We start from the raw sequence: 20,000 nt of genomic DNA, 5'->3' as shown, positions 1-20,000 counted from the left end.
CTGCTCCTCAGGAGGCGTCTTGTCGGAAGGCAAAGGAGGCGTCTTGTCGGAGGGCGGAGGAGGCGTCTTGTCGGAGGGCGGAGGAGGCGTCTTGTCGGAGGGCGGAGGAGGCGTCCTGTCGCCGGGCGGAGGAGGCGTCCTGTCGCCGGGCGGAGGAGGCGTCCTGTCGCCGGGCGGAGGAGGCGTCCTGTCGCCGGGCGGAGGAGGCGTCCTGGCGCCGGGCGGAGGAGGCGTCCTGGCGCCGGGCGGAGGAGGTGTTTTGGCGAGCACTTCAGGTCCAGGAAACAAGTTGTCCGTGTCTTGGACAGACGTCATCTCCTTGTCCAGGTGTACTAGCAACATGGCGGCTTCTACTGTTGGCTCCTCCCCTTGCCCCACCTCCTCCAATTGGCTCAAGAGATTGTCAGTTGTCTCCTGAGGCATGCTGGGATGCTGCGGTTCAGTGGAGACAGGCAGCTGACCAGCTATTGCCCCACCGACAGCGTCATTAATGGCCATTGTGACATCAGCGACCTCACTTGTCTCCTCCTCTTTTACCTCCTCCTCCTTCTCCTGACAGGGCGGGCCTTCACTCCTCCCTCGCCATGGCGACGGCTTTTTGTCAGACGGGTCTTCTGATTCGCTGTCCTCTGATGAGTTCCCAGAATCCTCTGCAGGGAGACAGAGCAGCAGATTGGTTAGTTACTGGTCACTGCAACCGGATCAATGACAGGAAACAGGAAGTGACCTCACCGTTAGAGGCTCTGTCGGAGTCGTACAGACCCGACGTCCTCCTGGTTCTCCTGCGAGGAGTGTCTGCAGGGAGGAGGACACGTCAGACACGACACACACACACACACACACACACACACACACACACACACACACACACACACACACACACACACACACGCCTCTTACTGTCTCCATTGGCCATGTTGGACGACGTCTCCGTCCTCCCGTTGGACCGTCCCTCGGTGCTGGGTGTCTTAGAGACGCTGCGTCCCGCTGAGCCGGTGGGCGTCGTCCTGATCTGAGGACGACCTCGTTTTGCTCCCGGAGGCTTCGACGCCGCCGACTCAGGCTTCTCTTCGTCCGTCTCCGGATCGTCTTTGTTCTGTTGGGGAGACAGACATCGTCAAACTGACAACAACAACAACAACAACAACAACAACAAAAACCCTAAGGGTCGTCGGGCCACCTTAAGGGTCGGTCCACTTAATTTTAAATCGTCAGGTAACAAGACACACAAACTTGTCCCGAGTCTTCGGTTGATTGTAGAATAAAAGAAACGTCAGAGGAATCCTGGTCAGCTGACAGGAAGTGACCTCACAGGGTTTCTCAGCAGCAGGTCACATGACCTCACCGAGCTCACCTTCACCTTCTTTCTCCGTTTCTTCTTGGTTCCTTTCTCCAAGGGCCAGATGAGCCGGTCGGCTTTCACCCACTCGTCGTACCTGAGGATCAGACATACCCGAGTGACTCTGTACCTTTAAATTACTGGAACCTGAGAACGTTCTCAACGAAGGGAAACTCTTCATCAACATCCTTTTGTGATTGGAGAGAGCGTGTCGGGGGCGGGACTTGAGGATTTAACAGGACACTGGTTAAATCAGTGGTTCTCAAACTTTTTTTGTCACGCCCCACTTTGGAGGAAGAAAAATGTTCATGCCCCACCGCCCCAACAAAATTTTAACAAAATGGTCCATGTTGAACTTTTATTGAAATAACATTTTGACTCCATCTGTGCTTTTTCAAATAGAATAAAGAAAATTGCAATCACTTTCAAGTAAACCAGATTGCTCCATCAGACAAAAACAATGTGTAATCACTTTGTTAGAACAATGCAAATAAAGTTCAATCTGTGCAAAAAATAACTAATATTTGGCAACAAATGGCTTATTGTTGCTGCAATTCACCTGTTTTGCACTAAATATCTTTCTAAGATAATAACAATAAACTGCAACCTGTGAAAAACTAAACAAGTTCAAATATTTGGCAATAAAGAGTTTTACACTGCATATCTTTTCAAAACGACAATAACGTGCAACCTGTGCAAAACTAAACAAAATGAGTTCAGATATGTGTCACACATACCAGGAGCATTTTATTTTAAATATGAGCTTTAAAATGTAGCATTCTAAAAGTCAAATAATAGCTGTGATAATAATAATAGCTGCACGTGGGACTGTTGGGACTGTTAGTACAGTGGCTGTGGTCATCACAGTGAACAGTGTGATGAGAGGACATGTGAGCCCTTGTTGCTGTAGTTCATCTCCTTGGAGCAGAGGCTGCATTTAGCATAGCCTGCCTTATCAATGTATTTAAAATACTGTGACAGCAGGAAGCTGAACTCACGTCTGTTTAGACCTCCACCTTTATCCAGGCCCAGCTCCACCTTTATCCAGGCCCAGCTCCACCTTTATCCAGGCCCAGCTCCACTCACATCTCAGCCCTGCGTCAAGCTGCGCTACAGACAGCCTCCTCTCCCTGAAGCTCTTTGACCTCATCATCTCATCATCTCATCAGTATCTGGGCCTCATGTTTCAAGTTATTCTGACCACGAAATCGCCTCATTCTACTTTGAGTTAAAACAAACAACCTGCAACCAGATGCACCGGTGTTCTGGTTTAACGTTAATGAGTGACCGCGTGAACTGAACCGGAACACGGGGGGGCTGCATGTTTCATCACGTTACGTTTTTTCCTCCTAAATCGTGATAATGACGAACGTTAACAGTCGACAAAGTTCCGCATGCAGTGGACGTTAACTTAACCCAGCAAGTCTGAACGGTAACGGAACATAACAGAACTTAAACTGTAACGGAGGGAAATGAAGACGCTGTAGACATCTGAATGCTGATTGGCCAAGACTCCACACGTCAAAGATGTTCTATTGCGAAGATCACGACATCACCTTTTCTCCTCGTCTCACTCCAATCTGAGAAACGCTAGCTGGCCAGTTGACCCCCCCCCCTCGAAAAAAAAAAAAAACTCTGAAAAACAGATCTACACGATTCACGTGGATGATACATTTTGATTCAAAACGGCGAATTTCGCTGAAAAGCGACAAGTTTGCAGGTATGAATAAAGTTCTTGAAATAAAAAAATTCTGCGTTTCCCCCTGCGCCCCACCTGCAATACCTCCGCGCTCCACTAGAGGGGCGCGCCCCACAGTTTGAGAACCACTGGGTTAAATGAAGCAGGAAGTCTCACCTGACGTTCCAGCCGTAGTAGTGGACCAAGTAGAACTGTTCTCCGTTGTCCAAGTCCGTCTTCTTGATGTGAGCTTCGTAGATCTTCTGAGTCTTCCCTCTGCCGTACTTCACCCGCACCTTCGTTCCCGTCACAGAGTCGCCATCCTCCTCCTCCTCCTCACAGCTGACACACACACACACACACACACACACACACACACACACACACACACACACACACACACACACACACACACACACACACACACACACACACACACACACACACACACACACACACACACACACACACACACACTTTAATTAAACAGAACTATTATGTTCTTCAAGTTAAACACATGTAACTTTATACCACTAGAGGTCTCAGTCTAAACAACAACAGACGTCTGATGCTAACGTTAGCTCAGCTTGTTCCTCCGATAACTTAAGATCCAGACGTCTGATGCTAACATTAGCTCAGCTTGTTCCTCCGATAACTTAAGATCCAGACGTCTGATGCTAACATTAGCTCAGCTTGTTCCTCCGATAACTTAAGATCCAGACGTCTGATGCTAACATTAGCTCAGCTTGTTCCTCCGATAACTTAAGATCCAGACGTCTGATGCTAACGTTAGCTCAGCTTGTTCCTCCGATAACTTAAGATCCAGACGTCTGATGCTAACGTTAGCTCAGCTTGTTCCTCCGATAACTTAAGATCCAGACGTCTGATGCTAACGTTAGTTCCTGGTTTGAATAATAAAGTCCACCAGCAGCACAATGTCTACTTTGTTTTGTAGGAAGCTGAATTATATCAATCTCACCCTTCTCTCATCTCTCTCTCCTCCTCCTCCTCGTCGTCGTCGTCGTCATCCTCTTCATCATCATCATCCTCCTCCTCCTCCTCAGAGCCTTTATCCGAGTCGTCCATTCTTCTGTTGCTGCGTCTTCTCACCTCCCTCTGCTCCTCACTGTTATCTTCTGCTCCTCCTCCTCCTCCTCCTCCTCCTCCCTTCTCCAGTCTGGAGGGAGACTCTCTGTCTGTCTTCAGCTGACTCCCCACACACCTCCTCCTCCCCTACAACACGGACACACAGGAGGCAGAGAGAGATAGACAGGAGGGCAGAGAGACAATCTTGTGAGACCAGAGGAAAAATGTCTTCAAGAGAAGTTATATTTTTAGTCGATGGTCTCTAACTAACTATTCAGTAATAACAAGTGTAACAACAGTTATTTATCTGAAAATAAATTAAAGGTGCTGTCTCACCCTCGGGGACGACTGTCTCTCCTTCATCTCCTTCTCGCTCTCACTCTCTGACTCCGCCTCCCCCATCCTGTCTTTGACAGGCTCCACCTCCTCTGGCGGCACAGAGGACTTGTTAAGCTCCGCCCCTGCCTGCTTCTGATTAGTCGGTGTGGTGGGAGGGCGGGGGTTGTTGTGATGGATGGTCCTGAAGGTGATGGAGGCGGAGCGGCAGTACTCCTCAAAACCATACAAATACCTGATGACAGAAACCACACCGTCAACCAACACCAGGGCATCATGGGAAAACAGGAGGGAGAGGTGGAGGAGAAACGGGACAAGCGGGGCAAAGCGCGACATGCGGGGCAAAGCGCGGCATGCGGGGCAAAGCGCGGCAAGCGGGGCAAGCGGGGCAACGCGGGACAAGCGGGGCAACGCGGGACAACGCGGGAGAAGCGGGGCAACGCGGGACAAACGGGGCAACGCGGGACAAACGGGACAAAGCGGGACAAACGGGGCAAAGCGGGACAAACGGGGCAAAGCGGGACAAACGGGGCAAAGCGGGACAAACGGGGCAAAGCGGGAGTGTCCTCTTACTTCTTGTAGGCTGTCTTGACGTTGTAGGACGCAGCAGAGTTCAGGACGGGGATCCCCAGATCCATGTAGACTTGCTTCCACACGGTCCCAGACTCAATCTGCAACACACAACAACACTCTGTCACAGCCAGCTGAACAGGAAGTGACATCACAGGACTTCAGCAGGTCACATGATCAAAGACAGAGAGACAGTCCTCACCTTATGGCAGCCTCCCAGGTGATAGACCAGTCTGAAGAGCTTGAAGAGGTTCAGGTCTTTATAACCCAACACTGGAGGCTTGTTGATGGGAGTCCCTGAAGGACAGACAGAGAGACAGCATGTTAGAACAGTCCTCTGATGATCCTCTCAGCTGTTTAGTGGAGACCAACATGAACCAGAAAGGGTCTTAAACTGGTATGTGATCCGTCCCAGTTCTCTGTACTGGTTTAACTTCTGCGGGTCTCACCTCGGTCCTCCATGAACTTATACAGCTGCTGCAGGAAGCTGTCTCTCTCCTCTGGATCAGGCTCCTCCTCCTCGGGCTGGACAGACACAGAGACAGACAGGTCAACATCTGGTCTACAGACAGGTCAACATCTGGTCTACAGACAGGTCAACATCTAGTCTACAGACAGGTCAACATCTAGTCTACAGACAGGTCAACATCTGGTCTACAGACAGGTCAACATCTGGTCTACAGACAGGTCAACATCTGGTCTACAGACAGGTCAACATCTGGTCTACAGACAGACAGGTCTACATGTGGCCCTCTCACCTCCTCCTTTAAGCGTTTCTTCTTCTTCTTCTTCTTCTTCTCCTCCTCCTCCTCCTCCTCCTCCTCTTCGTCCTCCTCCTCATCACTCTCCTCTTCATCATCCTCATCGTCGCTGGAGGACGAGTCCAGAATCTGACTCATGTCCATCTTCCACATATCAGGGACCTCCCTAGTCCTCAGAAAGACCTGGGCTGCTTCAAAACCTGGAGGAGGAGGAGAGAGGGAAAAAGAGGAGCAGCAGGACGATAAGACAAAACGGAGAAAAAAAAAATTTCTGACAGGCACGTCGGGGTCCTGGTGCATTGTGGGAGTTGTAGTTCCTCACCTCTCCTGCTGGAGAACTCAGACCTGGTGGAGCCGATGGAGGTGAAGGTGTGGACATGTCTCCTCGCCACTGTGTAGCTGCAGGAGGACAGGAGACAGGGAGGAGGTGATACAGGAGGAGGTGAGACAGGTGAGACAGAGCTGATGGGTTTGTGACCACAGATCAAGAAGAAGAAACTCACAACTTGGAGTCGCTGAAGGCTCTGACCAGACACTGGTCCTTCTTCACCACTAGCTCATCGTTACAGCTGGGAGACACCACCTGGAGGACAGACAGGTACAGACACTGTTTAAACACCTGGAGGACAGACAGGTACACACACTGTTTAAACACCTGGAGGACAGACAGGTACACACACTGATTAAACACCTGGAGGACAGACAGGTACAGACTGTTTAAACACCTGGAGGACAGACAGGTACAGACTGTTTAAACACCTGGAGGACAGACAGGTACAGACTGTTTAAACACCAGGGCCCCGTTCCTCGTACGTGGTTCAGCTAAGTCGATCAAATGTCCTATTAGCAGCTGAAATTAACCCGATGATTGACATCAGGCTATCTCGGTTTCTCCAAGGCTGATCCTCTCAAACAGTCTCGTTAATTGGAACCAGACGATCATGATCAGGATAATTGCGCGTGCCCGTCCTACTTCAAAAGGGGGAAGCGTCGATCACCGAAACCATGATTTTCTAACAGTACAATGTTAAATAAAGTCAAAGAAAGAGCCTCTTTTTACTCCGCTGACGAGCAGGAGATGATCATGAACGCATATGAGGAATTCAAGACCATAATCACGGCAAAATCGAACACCGCCACCGCTGCGAGGGCTAGACAAGAAGCACGCAAAATATCACAGACAAGTTAAATGTGTAAGTGTTGTAAATGTATCGGCTCATTTTAATGCCTCATCACCCCAATCAATCAGATGGTATGTCTTTAAATGTGCTGCTGGCAGTAGGCTTCATGAATGCATCATCCAATGAGATCTATAGCGACAATAATGATCTCAACTCTTTCAGAATAAGTAGATAAAAACAAGCCCAAAGAGCATCTAACTGATACTTATGAGGATATATGTACTGTATAGGGTTGGGTACCGAAAATCCGTGCTAATATGGCACCGGTTCCTATACGACCGGTATCTACCGGACCGAAACGCAACGCAGATTTCGGTGATTCTTTTCGGTGCCTGAGCCGATTGAAATACTTTTTTTACACTACTCTGATGACTCCGTCCTGGCAGCAGGTAACGAGAGCCTCGGTCCTCCGCTCCTCACTCATAGTATTATTACAACCGGCCGAGCCGTGCGCGCTTAGAAACAAACCCCTCCATCATTCTGGCGAAGCTTCGGCCATGATTTATTTTAAAAAACCGAGAACGGCTTCTGTCAAACGGCTGGCAGGCTACTGACTTCCTCCATCGACATCCGGGTACTTAGCGCTGCCGCTCATAAGCACAACAACACAGGCACGCGAAACCTTCTTCTTTGAGGTGTAGTGGCGGTTGGCAAACGATGAATTGGCGCATTAGCGCCACCAACTGGTAAAATAAAATAAGTCAGGAGAGGTGTCGTATTTTGCCAAATGTGCTCATATTTCTGCAAAAGAATTGCTGAAGTTTGAAGCTGTAGTGTGTGTACAGAGTGTGTGTGTGTTTTGTATTTATTTATATTTATTTAAGTATACTGTAAACTGTTAATATATTGTTCATAGTTTTAAGTTAAAAAGTTTGAAGCTGTAGTTTGAAGCCAAGTGTTTTGTATTTATTTATATTTATAGTATACTTTAAACAGTTAATATATTGTTCAATTTGAAGAAAAAAGTATCGGTTCAGGCACCGTTTAGGCACCGGTATCGTTTTAAAAGTATCGTTTTAGCACCGGTATCGGAAAAAACCCAAATGATACCCATCCCTAGTACTGTATGCCCTTATGTATCATGTACTATATATGTGTATATACATGTCTGTATAGATTACCATATAGAACTAGCAGTTTGAATCTGTGTGTGGGCGGATCAGTGTGTGTGTGTGTGTGTGTGTGTATTATTCATCATCAGACATTCAATCAATTGAAGCAGTGAAGATAATTAGTGTGTGATTCTCTCTGTTCTTATCATGAGTCCACCTTCATCATGTTCTACAGTAATGATATGCTGGTGTACTAATAACACTGTCATATCATTATGAGTGCTTTAACCCTCATGTATGCAACGCAGCCATCAAGAGGACATGGGAGCAAGTAAACACTAACACACACACATTACTCAGAATGCTGAGTCAGTACAATATGTGCCATGGTGATGTAATGAACACATCCATAAGTTTATTAAGCGCCAAATAAACTGTACGAACAGCACGGCATGCAGCGGCTTTCCCCATGTTCTCCGCATCGCCGACACTGAACAACAATGTACCACTCGCAGAACAGCTCAAGGCTGCATCCAGTGTGTGAGACATCAATGCTCGGCTGCAGCGTGTGGTGTTCAATGTATGCTCCAGAAGGTCTGTAAATAAATGATTCCTTGTGGGCAGAATGGATAGCGCTCGTATAGGAAGTCATCATGATGTGATAACGGATCTTGGCGATGTGGAAGAACTCTCTCCCTATAAAACGCTAATCTAACTAATATCCTCCTTCATCAGTGGATCTCTGAGGAAGGGAGCTGTACATTAATGCAATAGAGGCTTCTTAGTTTGCTCAGCTGCTTTTAATGGATCACCGTGTGTCTCACTTTACATGCATTTCCGGAACTCCCGTATAACCCCCAGTATATGCGCAAGCGCATTAGACTACCGTATATGACAGGAGCTGCCATGTTTTCCAGGGGAGTGGCAGCTTATCCAGCTACCTTCAGTTAGCCTGCGCTGGAGCAGGTTCATGCTTATGGATGTGTTGCCATGGTGATTTTGCCAAACTTGCTTCGTGGAACCGAAAAGCCTGATCTACGTCATCTTATCCTGACAAGTATCCGGCTAACTCAGTTAGCCACGTACGAGGAACGGGGCCCAGGAGGACAGACAGGTACACTATGTTTAAAAGATTAGACCTCATATTAGTAGATGTGTGTATAAACCATATGATACAATCAAAAGGATCACAGGACTTAATGACAACAGACCAGTCACCCTGACCTCTGTGGTCATGAAGTCTTTTGAGCGCCTGGTCCTGTCCCACTTAAAAACCCTCACTGACCCAATCCTGGACCCCCTGCAGTTCGCCTACAGACCTGTTGGAATCAACTTGGCCCTTCACTTCATCCTCCAGCATCTGGACTCCTCAGGACCCTACGCCAGGATCCTGTTTGTGGACTTCAGCTCTGCTTTCAACACCATCATCCCGTCTTTGCTGCATGACACGCTCTCCCAGCTACACGTGCCCGACTCCACCTGCAAGTGGATCACAGACTTCCTGTCTGACAGGAAGCAGCGCGTGAAGCTGGGAAAACACGTCTCAGCCTCCAGGACCATCAGCACCGGTTCCCCCCAAGGCTGCGTTCTTTCCCCTCTGCTCTTCTCCCTGTACACCAACAACTGCACCTCCAGTCACCAGTCCGTCAAGCTCCTGAAGTTCGCGGATGACACCACCCTCATTGGACTCATCACCCCGTGTGACTCCCTGAGTCCATCCTCTGCTCCTCCATCACGGTCTGGTACGCTGCAGCCACAGCCAAGGACAAGGGCATCATTCGCTCTGCTGAGAGGGTGATTGGCTGCAATCTGCCGTCCCTCCAGGACTTGTTCGCTTCAAGGACCCTGAAGCGAACAAGGATTGTAGCCGACCCCTCTCACCCTGGACATGAACTGTTGGAGCCCCTTCCATCTGGCAGGAGGCTGCGATCCATCAGGACCGAGGCCTCCATCAGGACCGAGGCCTCCATCAGGACCAAGGCCTCACGCCACATCAACAGTTTCTTCAGTCTTCAGTGGGGTCATCAGGACCACCTCCTGCCGGTCACTCCCCTCATATTTAAACACACTCAACACTTTTACACTTCATCTCACTTGTTTACAGTCCTGTTATCCGTTTGTTTGTGCACTTTATTTGAATATGTTTCTACTTTCTGCACCGTGTTGATTGTTGAATGTTATGCACCACCCGTATGTGCAACATACCTCGGCAATCAACGGTTCTGGTTCTGGTTGTGATACCAACGCTGCCGTATTTACGTCTCGATGACGTTATGTTGCATGTTGACGGAGCCAACCCTGAGCCTCCAGTGACCAGCTTCTCTCTCTGTAAACGTTTAGTGACAGAGTGGTCTCCATGGTAACGGGGCTCTGACAGACTGATGCAGAGGGGGCGGGGCTTAGCACCAGGTCAGTTCAGGAAGTATTTTAGTTAAGAACCAATCAGATCACCTGACACTCTATACCTGTGTGTGTGTGTGTGTGTGTAGTTACCAGAGCCAGGTACCAGCTGCTCGTTTCTTCTTCATTCTCAACGCTGCAGATTTTTCCCAGAAGCTCATCGTTCAGTCTCCTCCTGTCGTCCTCATCCTCACTGGAGGAAGACTCATTGTCCTCATCAGCCCTGAGACAGACAGACAGACAGAGGGAGAGACAGAGACAGAGTCATTAGTCCAGTCTCCAGTGAACAAAGTGGTTAGATCTTTTGACGTTTGTAATAAATGTGAAACTAAAGCCGTGTCCCAGTCCAGTGGATGCGTCCTCCTCTGGATTGATTACATGATATTTGAATGTAAATGAAGAGGTTAAAGTTTTAACTTGTGTTCTTATAGTGAGTCCTCTCCTCATTATTAATGTGATGATGTAATGCTCTATGTATCTGGACTGTTGAGGACAGAGGACTTATGGCGCGTTCACACCAAACGCAACGCAAATTATTCGCGCCGCGTCATTCGTGCCGCCGGCCTCGCCGGGGACCATTTGTGTTCATTCGCGTGAATCGCGCCGGAGAGGGGGCGTGGCTTATCGCCCTGGAAGCCGTTCAACTGTCCGCCATCAACCATGGAAAAGATAACCTCCATTTCTGCTTAGTACGTGTTGTGGAAGTCACAGATATCAGGAAACTAAACGGCGTCATGTCTGGTTCAGAACAGTCCGGAAGAGCTCCGTGGATCTCATGGAGCTGTGTACACTGTGTCTAGTGAGCCACACGTCGCTGTTTACTACAGCTGTATGAACACTAAACAAACTGATCTGGCTGTGATTTAACGGCAATAAACCGACAAAAAAGGGACTCCGAAATAACTACGTAATGATGCCGATTAGTAAAAAGTCTGAATTCATGTTCTGTTAGTTCTCTCCACAAGACGACAAGCAAATAACTTTTAAAATACTTGTTTTCTTAATGGAGTCTGGATCGATCGGTGCTAGGCTATGCTAACATTGTAGCAGCTCCACCAACACTCAACATAACGTCACACAGGCATAAATACGTCAGCGTCTTTTCATTGTTTGTACCATATGGTTTACACACACACATGTATACACACAGTTTGGTCTCTATTGATCGTAGAGCTCTGGGTGAACACAGGCGGCTACAGGATTTGTTTCCTGATTCAACAACGGCAGGAAGTCAGTGATGACAGGAGAAACATCTCAACGCTGATAGGCTATCACGCCGCAACATCACGCCTTTTTTTGGCAAAGTTGAAAAATTTCAACTCACGCATTTGGGATGTTTTTTCGCCATCGCAAATTCGCGTCACTCCAGGCTCATCGCGCCTGTGCATAGACTTTGCATGTAATCTACTCACGTGAATAATTCGCGCCGCGTTTGGTGTGAACGCACCTTTAGAGGGTTCGTCTCATGTATTATTATTATCCATCCATCCATTATCCTCCGCTTATCCGGGGTCGGGTCACGGTGGCAGCAGCCCAGCAGGCTGACCCAGACCTCCCTCTCACCGGCAACATGTTCCAGCTCATTCTGGGGGATCCCGAGGCTTTCCCAGGCCAGCTGGGAGATGTAATCCCTCCAGCGTGTTCTGGGTCTTCCCCGGGGTCTCTTCCCAGTTGGACGTGCCTGGAAAACCTCCAGTGGGAGGCGTCCAGGAAGCATCCTAATTAGATGCCCGAACCACCTCAGCTGACTCCAAGCTCCCTCCTGATGACCGAGCTCCTTACCCTATCTCTAAGGCTGAGCCCGGCCACCCTACGGAGGAAACTCATTTCGGCCGCTTGTAGCCGCGACCTTGTCCTTTCGGTCACGACCCAGAGTTCGTGACCATAGGTGAGGGTAGGAACGTAGACCGAGTGGTAAATTGATAAGGACAGAGGACTCACACAGCCTGAGACGAGCGTCGTCCTCCTCGGTTGGACTTCTTTCCGATGACCGGAGTTCCAAAATGTTCTGGGTTGGTGAGCGGCAGCTGGTCCAAGGTCTGAGGACACGAGACAAGGAGATGAGGAGTTCTGTCTGTCTGTCTGTCTGTCTGTCTGTCTGTCTGTCTGTCTGACTTACCTCACTCTCTGCAAAGTGTCTCTCTCCCTTCAGACACAGAGACGTCCTACGAAGAGTCTTCTCATCTCCATCATCGAACACTGAAACACAGAGTTCATTAGAGAGACACTTTGTCCTCCATCCTGCCTCCTAGGGACAGGTCCCGTTTCACATGAATATTAAATGAACTCACATTCTAGATTCAGATTATTTGAAGTATAACAAGGTTAAATATAGTTTGTAACATCAAAGTGTCTAAATAAAGTTATTCGTGTCTCCTCTCCTCCTATTGTTAGCAGCTGAGCTAGTGTTGGTAACTACTAGCTGTTAGCATTGTGCTAATGCACTATTAAAGTGTTTCATGGATGATCCGTTAGCATATTTAGCCTCGTTAGCCTGGAGTTAAACTGACAGCGGATTGGTCAGACAGCCAAGAGAAGTTGTGACATCACAGGACATCAGCTTATTGAGCGAAGCCATTTCTCAGCATCATCACTCCTCCTGACAGCCAATCACTGACCTGAGATCAGTGATGTCATCAGCACATAAATCACACCCAGCAGACCAATCACAGACTCACCCACGGTGTAGAGGCTGGCGTCTGTCAGCTTACTGATGACGGCCTCGCTGGACAAACCCTCGTTAGTCTTCACCTCCACCGTGGAGCCCACCTGAAGGACACACTTAGGTCTCACAACACGTCTTCACAGGACACACACACACACACACACACACACACACGCACACACACACGCACACACGCACACACACACGTCTCACCCTCAGCGCTCCTTTGACCTGGTCGTCCTGCACCACCTGGGACGTACTCTCACCTTTCAGATTCACCTGAGGACACAGAGACATGAAGACATGTGGGTATGATCCAGGGACAGTTTGTCCTCTCTGCTAACGATAGGACAACAACAACGTGGACTGAATAACGGACACTTCTCTGGATCCAATCCCTCTGTAGACCGTTCCCTTTAGCCCCGCCCTACTGTGCTGTGATTGGCTGTTTATCTGGCGATAGCAACGTGCCGTGGGATGGAGCTCACAGAGCGGAAGGCTAGTTAGCTAGTTAGCCTGCTAATTCCACTTTAATGCTACACTGGTTCCAGAAACCTGGTCGGGTTCACAAGAGGATGCGTTTCCCTGAGGGTGGACCTGGTCCCTGGTCCCTGAGAGTCTTACCTTGACCTTCACCATGCGTTTCACCGTCTTGATCTTGGCCTCACAGAAGGCTCCTCTGTATTTGGCGCTGACATCCGTCCCCACGGTGAGGTAGGGGGGCTCGTCTGCTGCCTGGAACACATCAGTGACATCACACATCAGTGACATCACACGAATCAGTGACATCACACGCTCCCAGAGTGCACTGCAGCACACAGCAGTTTACCTAAACCAAACCAGGTCTGATAGATTAGTTCAGCGGTCGGCAACCTTTACTATCCAAAGAGCCATTTTGTCCTATTTTCCACCAAATAAAATTTGTCTGGAGCCGCAAAAGCTATTTGATGTCACAGCTTATAATGTTTTATATATAGTTATATTATTTATACAAAAACTATAGTTTTAGAATAAGAATAAAGACAATTCTTGACATTTTATTGCTATTTTCTGTGACAGTATCACCTCAAACTCCAAGATAAGAGGTGCTTTGAAAGAGTGTCCACTGTGTACGTTTACACCGAGGGTCTCACTACTACTACGATCACGTGTTACCTACTTGATTGTCCTTCCCTTATTCGTCACACCCCGATCACGTGACCCTTTCCCGGAAATTCACAAACAACAACATCCTTGATTACCGTTCGACTACCAGGTTAATTCAACATGGACAACTGATTACAGGCGTTGCTGACCTTGTTGTCTGTACTAGCAGCAGTTGTTCAGTTAAAGTCTGCATTATTACGGAGGAAGCGGCTGTTATTGGAGCGATTAGTGAGCAGCATGACCAGCGGCATTATCAGCCCTACGGAGCGGCCGTCTGAAGTCACGGTTAGCGGCTTTGAGGAGGACGGACAAAAAACGGAGGACTTTCCTGTCCTTAATGCTTATTTTATTCTACACAACTATTATGATGTCCGCACATAAACTATCAAGGAACAAAAGCATAAATGCTCTCCAGTAGGACAGAGACTTCAGACACCAGCAGAGCTACGAGTGAGAACAGAAACAATGAAACGAGTGAGAGACGTGTGTTGACCACATTTATGGATCATAATCTATTAAACTTTTATGTGTAAATGTTCATATTAAAATAAGTTTGATGTGAGAGAGAGATAAAGACCTGCAGCGCTGTAACCAAGTCTGGAAAATAAAACCTCTGAAACTTTCCACGAACTTTCTGTTTGAGTTCATAGAGGAAGATTTTAGAGAAGATCTTAAGTTTAAAACATGACCTTTGATTCTTAAAGACTACTTTATTACTCGGTCGTATTTACCATCACGCCCAGTGTACGTGAAGAGTCACATGATATTCATTTTCAGGCGTTTTATTCATAGTTTAGTTAAACCAAACCCGGTCTGATAGTTTAGTTAAACCAAACCCGGTCTGATACTTCTGCACAGTCTTGTTGTGCGTTTGTCTTACTAATCAAAGTCTAGTTCAAACAACTCGACTTTAGCTGTGATTTCCTGCTCGTCTACTTTTTGGACCTCAGATTTGTTGTAAATCTTTGATAGTTCTGCTTTAAAGACGTCTCAGATATTTAGGAGACATGGAGAGAAACACAATGATGCCTAAACACTGAGGTGAGTCTCATGAACATGGGACCTCTCTGAAGGTCTGAGCTGGACCTAGACTCAAGCTGCTGTATTCTGAAGGACTAACAGGTCTCACAGGGTCCACGTCCAGACCTGGACCGAAACTAAGATGGCAACCAGATAAATGACAGGTTTCATCTACAGCTGCTATCTTTGTTTGGGTCCCGGAGTGGAGACGCAGGCTTAGAACTGATCCAGATCATAGAGTTTTATTCACTTAGTCTCTCATGTTCTTTACTTCATCTTTAACAAGCTGTTAACTCATCTTTTCTTGATGAATTAACAGACTGTTGACAGTATTATTGGTGGACTGAGCGGAGTCTTTGAAACTGGACAGAAACCAGCCCAGGACCAAGCAGAGAGTCCAGGACCAGCAGAGCGTCCAGGACCAAGCAGAGAGTCCAGGACCAAGCAGAGCCCAGTCTGCTGGTCTACAGGTTGCTAGTGTTCTACAGGTTAAAGCTCCTCAGACTCACCTTCATCTTCTTATCTGAGGGGGTCCAGCTCGGAGGATTGTGGATCACTGAAAGACACAAACAGGACGAGGACTTTAAAGCTGGCAGCACCGCAGAGGACAGACAATGTGTCACAACATAATGCTAAGCTAACAACTAGCTCTAACTTCGGACTGAACCAGGTTCCGCCGGTTTGTGCGTTATAAATATCTGCGGGTCTCAGTGAGGACCCGGATGTACGGAGAGGAGCGTCTCTTCCCGCTCCACTGAGTCACGTCGCCATCACAGCTCGTCCATGTCAGCTCGATGCTAGCTGTGTGTGTGTGTGTGTGTGTGTGTGTGTGGAGGTAAAGTTAGCTTCGGCTAACTTTACCTCCACACACACACACACAGACACACACAGCTAGCTACCAGCTGCACAGAGTCCGGGTAGATACGTGACCGAGTCCCGGTACGAAACAGTCCGAACGAACGGCCGTGTGTGAGCGGAAGGACTGGAGCTACGGGAAGCGAACGTTAGCTAATGTTAGAAGCTAATGTTAGTTAGCTGCCTAGGTGAAGCTAACATGCTAGTCCGTGGATCGTAGGGAGGTTTAAACGTCCGATAGGCCGAACGGACACATTTAGCTCTTCGTTCGCTTCCGGAGGGATAACAACTTTTCTACCGAACCGAACCGAACCCGGTGACATTTTTTTTTGTGTGATTTATTTATTTATTTATTATGTGGTCGCTTCACATTTCTTCACTGCAAGAAAAACACACACAAGCTGCTGCTGCCATTCAGCTCACAGCTCGGTACTAAAGGAGCTCCGGTGCGACGTCTGTCTCCGGTACACCGGGTGTTTGCTCCGGGAGCAGGTCTAGTCGGGTCCAGAAGGGTTTTATACTCACATTCTCTTCTTCTTCGCCTCTCGCTATAGACGAACAACAAGCTGTTGAGTCCCGAGCTCTTGTTTTCCCGGCATGCAAGTGGCTGCGGTGACAGCGGTGTTCGGTAAACGGATACATTATTCTGATTGGTCGAGCGATTCCTCGATTCTGATTGGATATAAAAACCCTCTGCTGGCGGCTGCTATTAGTCGACACGAACGAGGCGCCACGAGGGAGATGACGTCATCCGCTGGATAACTGTCCTATCACGGCCGCTGGAGGCTGTGATTGGCTGAGCGCGTTTCTTTCCCCCAGAAACGACGCGTCGCTATTGGCTGAGCGGGAGTCCTTGTCTTGTACGGACACAGTAGGAAGCCCGGCCTCGTTACGTGCTGAGGATCTACACACCAAACTACGTTCATAAATCTACAGAGTGAAGGAAACCTTGTTTATCGACGCGGTTATGAACGTGGTAGAAATATACGTCATGTATTCTGGCTACAATGATCATTTCTAATACATCGGCTCATAAAGCATCCATTAATGTACACAACAACTCAACAATAACACCGGTTTGCCTGCTCGTTCCGATGCAAACGCTGCATGGCGGGAGTAACCGGAATGAGCGGTCAGATAGTGTACAAAAGTTGTATTTATATTTATAAACGCACTTCTGTGACATGACAGGTACGCCGAAGGTAAGAGGTGATTGTGAGGCTTCCTGAACGGTCCCGCTTTTTGTTCTGTCACGTCCATAACTCTCCTAAAACCGCTATAAACCTTCAATCGACACTTTCTTTAATGGCGTGTGACGTCACAGATCAGCACGGCTCGTCTGTGGGTTTAACACACAAACATCCAGAGCGGAACTGAAGCGATAAGCGCGTGTCTGGAGAACAATTACCGAGCACACGTCGCTGTTGGGACGCGGTGGGCGGGCTCATCGGCGCGCGGAAGAGAGTGACGGCGGAGCCTCAAACGTCACGATCCTCCGAGAAGAGTGGAGGTTATTTTATACAAGACTCATTAATAATAATGATACTAATGTGTAGAAAACTGTTTTTATAACTTCAGTGATTCTGACGTTTCTGCATTAATACTGTTTAATGTTACCTCATAAATGTCTACAGCAATTAATCATATTCTATGACATGTGTTTGTAGCGTCACTGAGAACCTCGTACCTCTACAAAGATACAGGTACATGTTGTACTTTGTACTGTACTACATCTCAGGTACATGTACTTTTTGCTCTAAATACAACATGTACCTGAGATGTAGTACAGTAGTAAGTACAATATATACAGAGATGTTGTACGACAGTAAATGTAGTGACTGACGACAGAAACAAAGTTCGTTGATTTCTTTATTTTCAAAGTTGAAATTCATCAAAACAAAACAACTTCATGAACTATAAAACATAAACAATATGATGAAGAGTTCACATGTCTTCATCAGAGTCATCCTCTTCCTCCAGGGAGTCCTGAGACACAACAACGTCATCAACAACAAACACAACAACAACAACTGACTGAGGCTGGGAGGGAGTAGGAGTGTGTAGCAGCAGTAGGACGACGAGTGTAGCAGCAGGACGACGAGTGTAGCAGCAGGACGACGAGTGTAGCAGCAGTAGGACGACGAGTGTAGCAGTAGGACGACGAGTGTAGCAGCAGGACGACGAGTGTAGCAGCAGGAGGACGTGTGTAGCAGCAGGAGGACGAGTGTAGCAGCAGGAGGACGAGTGTAGCAGCAGGACGACGAGTGTAGCAGCAGGACGACGAGTGTAGCAGCAGGACGACGAGTGTAGCAGCAGGACGACGAGTGTAGCAGCAGGACGACGAGTGTAGCAGCAGGACGACGAGTGTAGCAGCAGGACGACGAGTGTAGCAGCAGGACGACGAGTGTAGCAGCAGGAGGACGTGTGTAGCAGCAGGAGGACGAGTGTAGCAGCAGGAGGACGAGTGTAGCAGCAGGAGGACGAGTGAAATAGTAGTAGGGCTGGGCGGTATACTGGTTCAAACGGTATACCGGTTTTAATTTCCCGTATGATATGAATTTTTCATACACCGTCATGTACAGCCGAAACAACTTCTGTCGCTCTTCAACAGGCAACAAAATATATTGTTCGCCGCTGAGAGCACTACGGTCGGAGCTAGTTGTCTTAACTGTATTGAGAGGGAACCCTAGTCATGGTCATAACTTTATAACAACCCCCAACTAACGCTCTTTAACAGGGCAAAACACCACAACACAACAGTTTGTGACACAAACAATTTTTAACACTAATAATCATACATTTATAAAATTACACCACCGAACTGCATGCTGGGTACAGCTCGCTAACAACAGTCTGCTAACAGCTGGGAGAGGCTGTCGCTCCATTAACGTCACATTAAAGAACAGAAAAGAGCGATGCAGGATGAACAAAGACTGAACAACAAAAGGTATTTTGGTCAGACACTATGCAACGCTGATTACCGTAATATGTGTGGTATTTGTTATAAATGTACGTTGGTACATAGAGGGTGATAAGAAGCTGTACATGGAGGGGCTTAGGACCCAGGGGAATGTAGGTGAAGGAAACAGGAAGTGACGGAACGGAAGACACGCCACACAAACAGCTGTTCACCGCTCGCTGGTCGGCCGGCTGGTTCTTTTCGGCGTCAAATAATGAATGCTTTAACTCGGGGGGGAAAAAATACCGTGATATACCGTGAAACCGACAGAATCTTACAAAATACCGTGATATGCATTTTTGGTCATACCACCCAGCCCTAAGTAGAAGGAGCTGGAGGAGCGTAGTAGTAGTAAGAGAGGAGCGTAGTAGTAGTAGTAGAAGAGGAGCGTAGTAGTGATAGTAGGAGAGGAGCGTAGTAGTATTAGGAGGAGAGGAGCGTAGTAGTATTAGGAGGAGAGGAGCATAGTAGGAGAGGAGCGTAGTGGTAGTAGGAGAGGAGCGTAGTGGTAGTAGGAGAGGAGCGTAGTAGTAGTAGGAGAGGAGCGTAGTAGTAGTAGGAGAGGAGCGTAGTAGTAGTAGGAGAGGAGCGTAGTAGTAGTAGGAGAGGAGCGTAGTAGTAGGTTTGGAGCGTAGTAGTAGTAGGTTTGGAGCGTAGTAGTAGTAGGTTTGGAGCGTAGTAGTAGTAGGTTTGGAGCGTAGTAGTAGTAGGTTTGGAGCGTAGTAGTAGTAGGTTTGGAGCGTAGTAGTAGTAGGTTTGGAGCGTAGTAGTAGTAGGTTTGGAGCGTAGTAGTAGTAGGTTTGGAGCGTAGTAGTAGTAGGTTTGGAGCGCAGTAGTAGTAGGTTTGGAGCGCAGTAGTAGTAGGTTTGGAGCGCAGTAGTAGTAGGTTTGGAGCGCAGTAGTAGTAGGTTTGGAGCGCAGTAGTAGTAGGTTTGGAGCGCAGTAGTAGTAG

General features: G+C 48.0%; 1 protein-coding gene and 1 non-coding gene across 5 annotated transcripts in view; both read right to left on the bottom strand.

Annotated features, from left to right (window-relative positions):
- Positions 1 to 16,773, bottom strand: part of arid4a (AT-rich interactive domain 4A) — a 30,858-nt gene extending 14,085 nt beyond the window's left edge. The window contains exons 1-21 of one of the 4 annotated variants that reach the window (XM_076107148.1): positions 16,615 to 16,773; positions 15,744 to 15,790; positions 13,693 to 13,803; positions 13,282 to 13,347; positions 13,082 to 13,172; positions 12,523 to 12,602; positions 12,345 to 12,442; positions 10,497 to 10,626; positions 6,274 to 6,353; positions 6,093 to 6,169; positions 5,768 to 5,970; positions 5,459 to 5,534; positions 5,212 to 5,306; positions 5,013 to 5,110; positions 4,440 to 4,674; positions 3,997 to 4,250; positions 3,195 to 3,359; positions 1,355 to 1,436; positions 901 to 1,096; positions 733 to 795; positions 1 to 650 (exon numbers count right to left, since the gene is read on the bottom strand). The exon at positions 1 to 650 is cut by the window's left edge and continues 1,048 nt beyond it. In XM_076107148.1, coding sequence (XP_075963263.1) covers positions 1 to 650; positions 733 to 795; positions 901 to 1,096; positions 1,355 to 1,436; positions 3,195 to 3,359; positions 3,997 to 4,250; positions 4,440 to 4,674; positions 5,013 to 5,110; positions 5,212 to 5,306; positions 5,459 to 5,534; positions 5,768 to 5,970; positions 6,093 to 6,169; positions 6,274 to 6,353; positions 10,497 to 10,626; positions 12,345 to 12,442; positions 12,523 to 12,602; positions 13,082 to 13,172; positions 13,282 to 13,347; positions 13,693 to 13,803; positions 15,744 to 15,749 — 2,856 coding nt within the window. In that variant the 5' untranslated portion in view covers positions 15,750 to 15,790; positions 16,615 to 16,773. Of the gene's footprint in view, positions 651 to 732; positions 796 to 900; positions 1,097 to 1,354; positions 1,437 to 3,194; positions 3,360 to 3,996; positions 4,251 to 4,439; positions 4,675 to 5,012; positions 5,111 to 5,211; positions 5,307 to 5,458; positions 5,535 to 5,767; positions 5,971 to 6,092; positions 6,170 to 6,273; positions 6,354 to 9,322; positions 10,155 to 10,496; positions 10,627 to 12,344; positions 12,443 to 12,522; positions 12,603 to 13,081; positions 13,173 to 13,281; positions 13,348 to 13,692; positions 13,804 to 15,743; positions 15,791 to 16,614 lie in introns of those variants that run through there. The other 3 variants (XM_076107149.1, XM_076107151.1, XM_076107150.1) reach the window with 3 other exon arrangements.
- On the bottom strand, positions 12,920 to 13,002 carry LOC142967840 (small nucleolar RNA SNORD53/SNORD92). The gene has a single exon (XR_012958985.1). It is a non-coding gene; the product is annotated as a small nucleolar RNA SNORD53/SNORD92 (small nucleolar RNA).
- Positions 16,774 to 20,000: the final 3,227 nt, after the last annotated feature.

This window comes from Anarhichas minor, unplaced genomic scaffold (assembly GCF_050575085.1).
Source record: "Anarhichas minor isolate MPS153535 unplaced genomic scaffold, ASM5057508v1 ptg000038l, whole genome shotgun sequence".
In the NCBI taxonomy this organism is placed as follows: Eukaryota; Metazoa; Chordata; class Actinopteri; order Perciformes; family Anarhichadidae; genus Anarhichas; species Anarhichas minor.
Note: the sequence above shows the minus strand (reverse complement) of the source record. Positions and strands in the feature narration are given on the sequence as shown.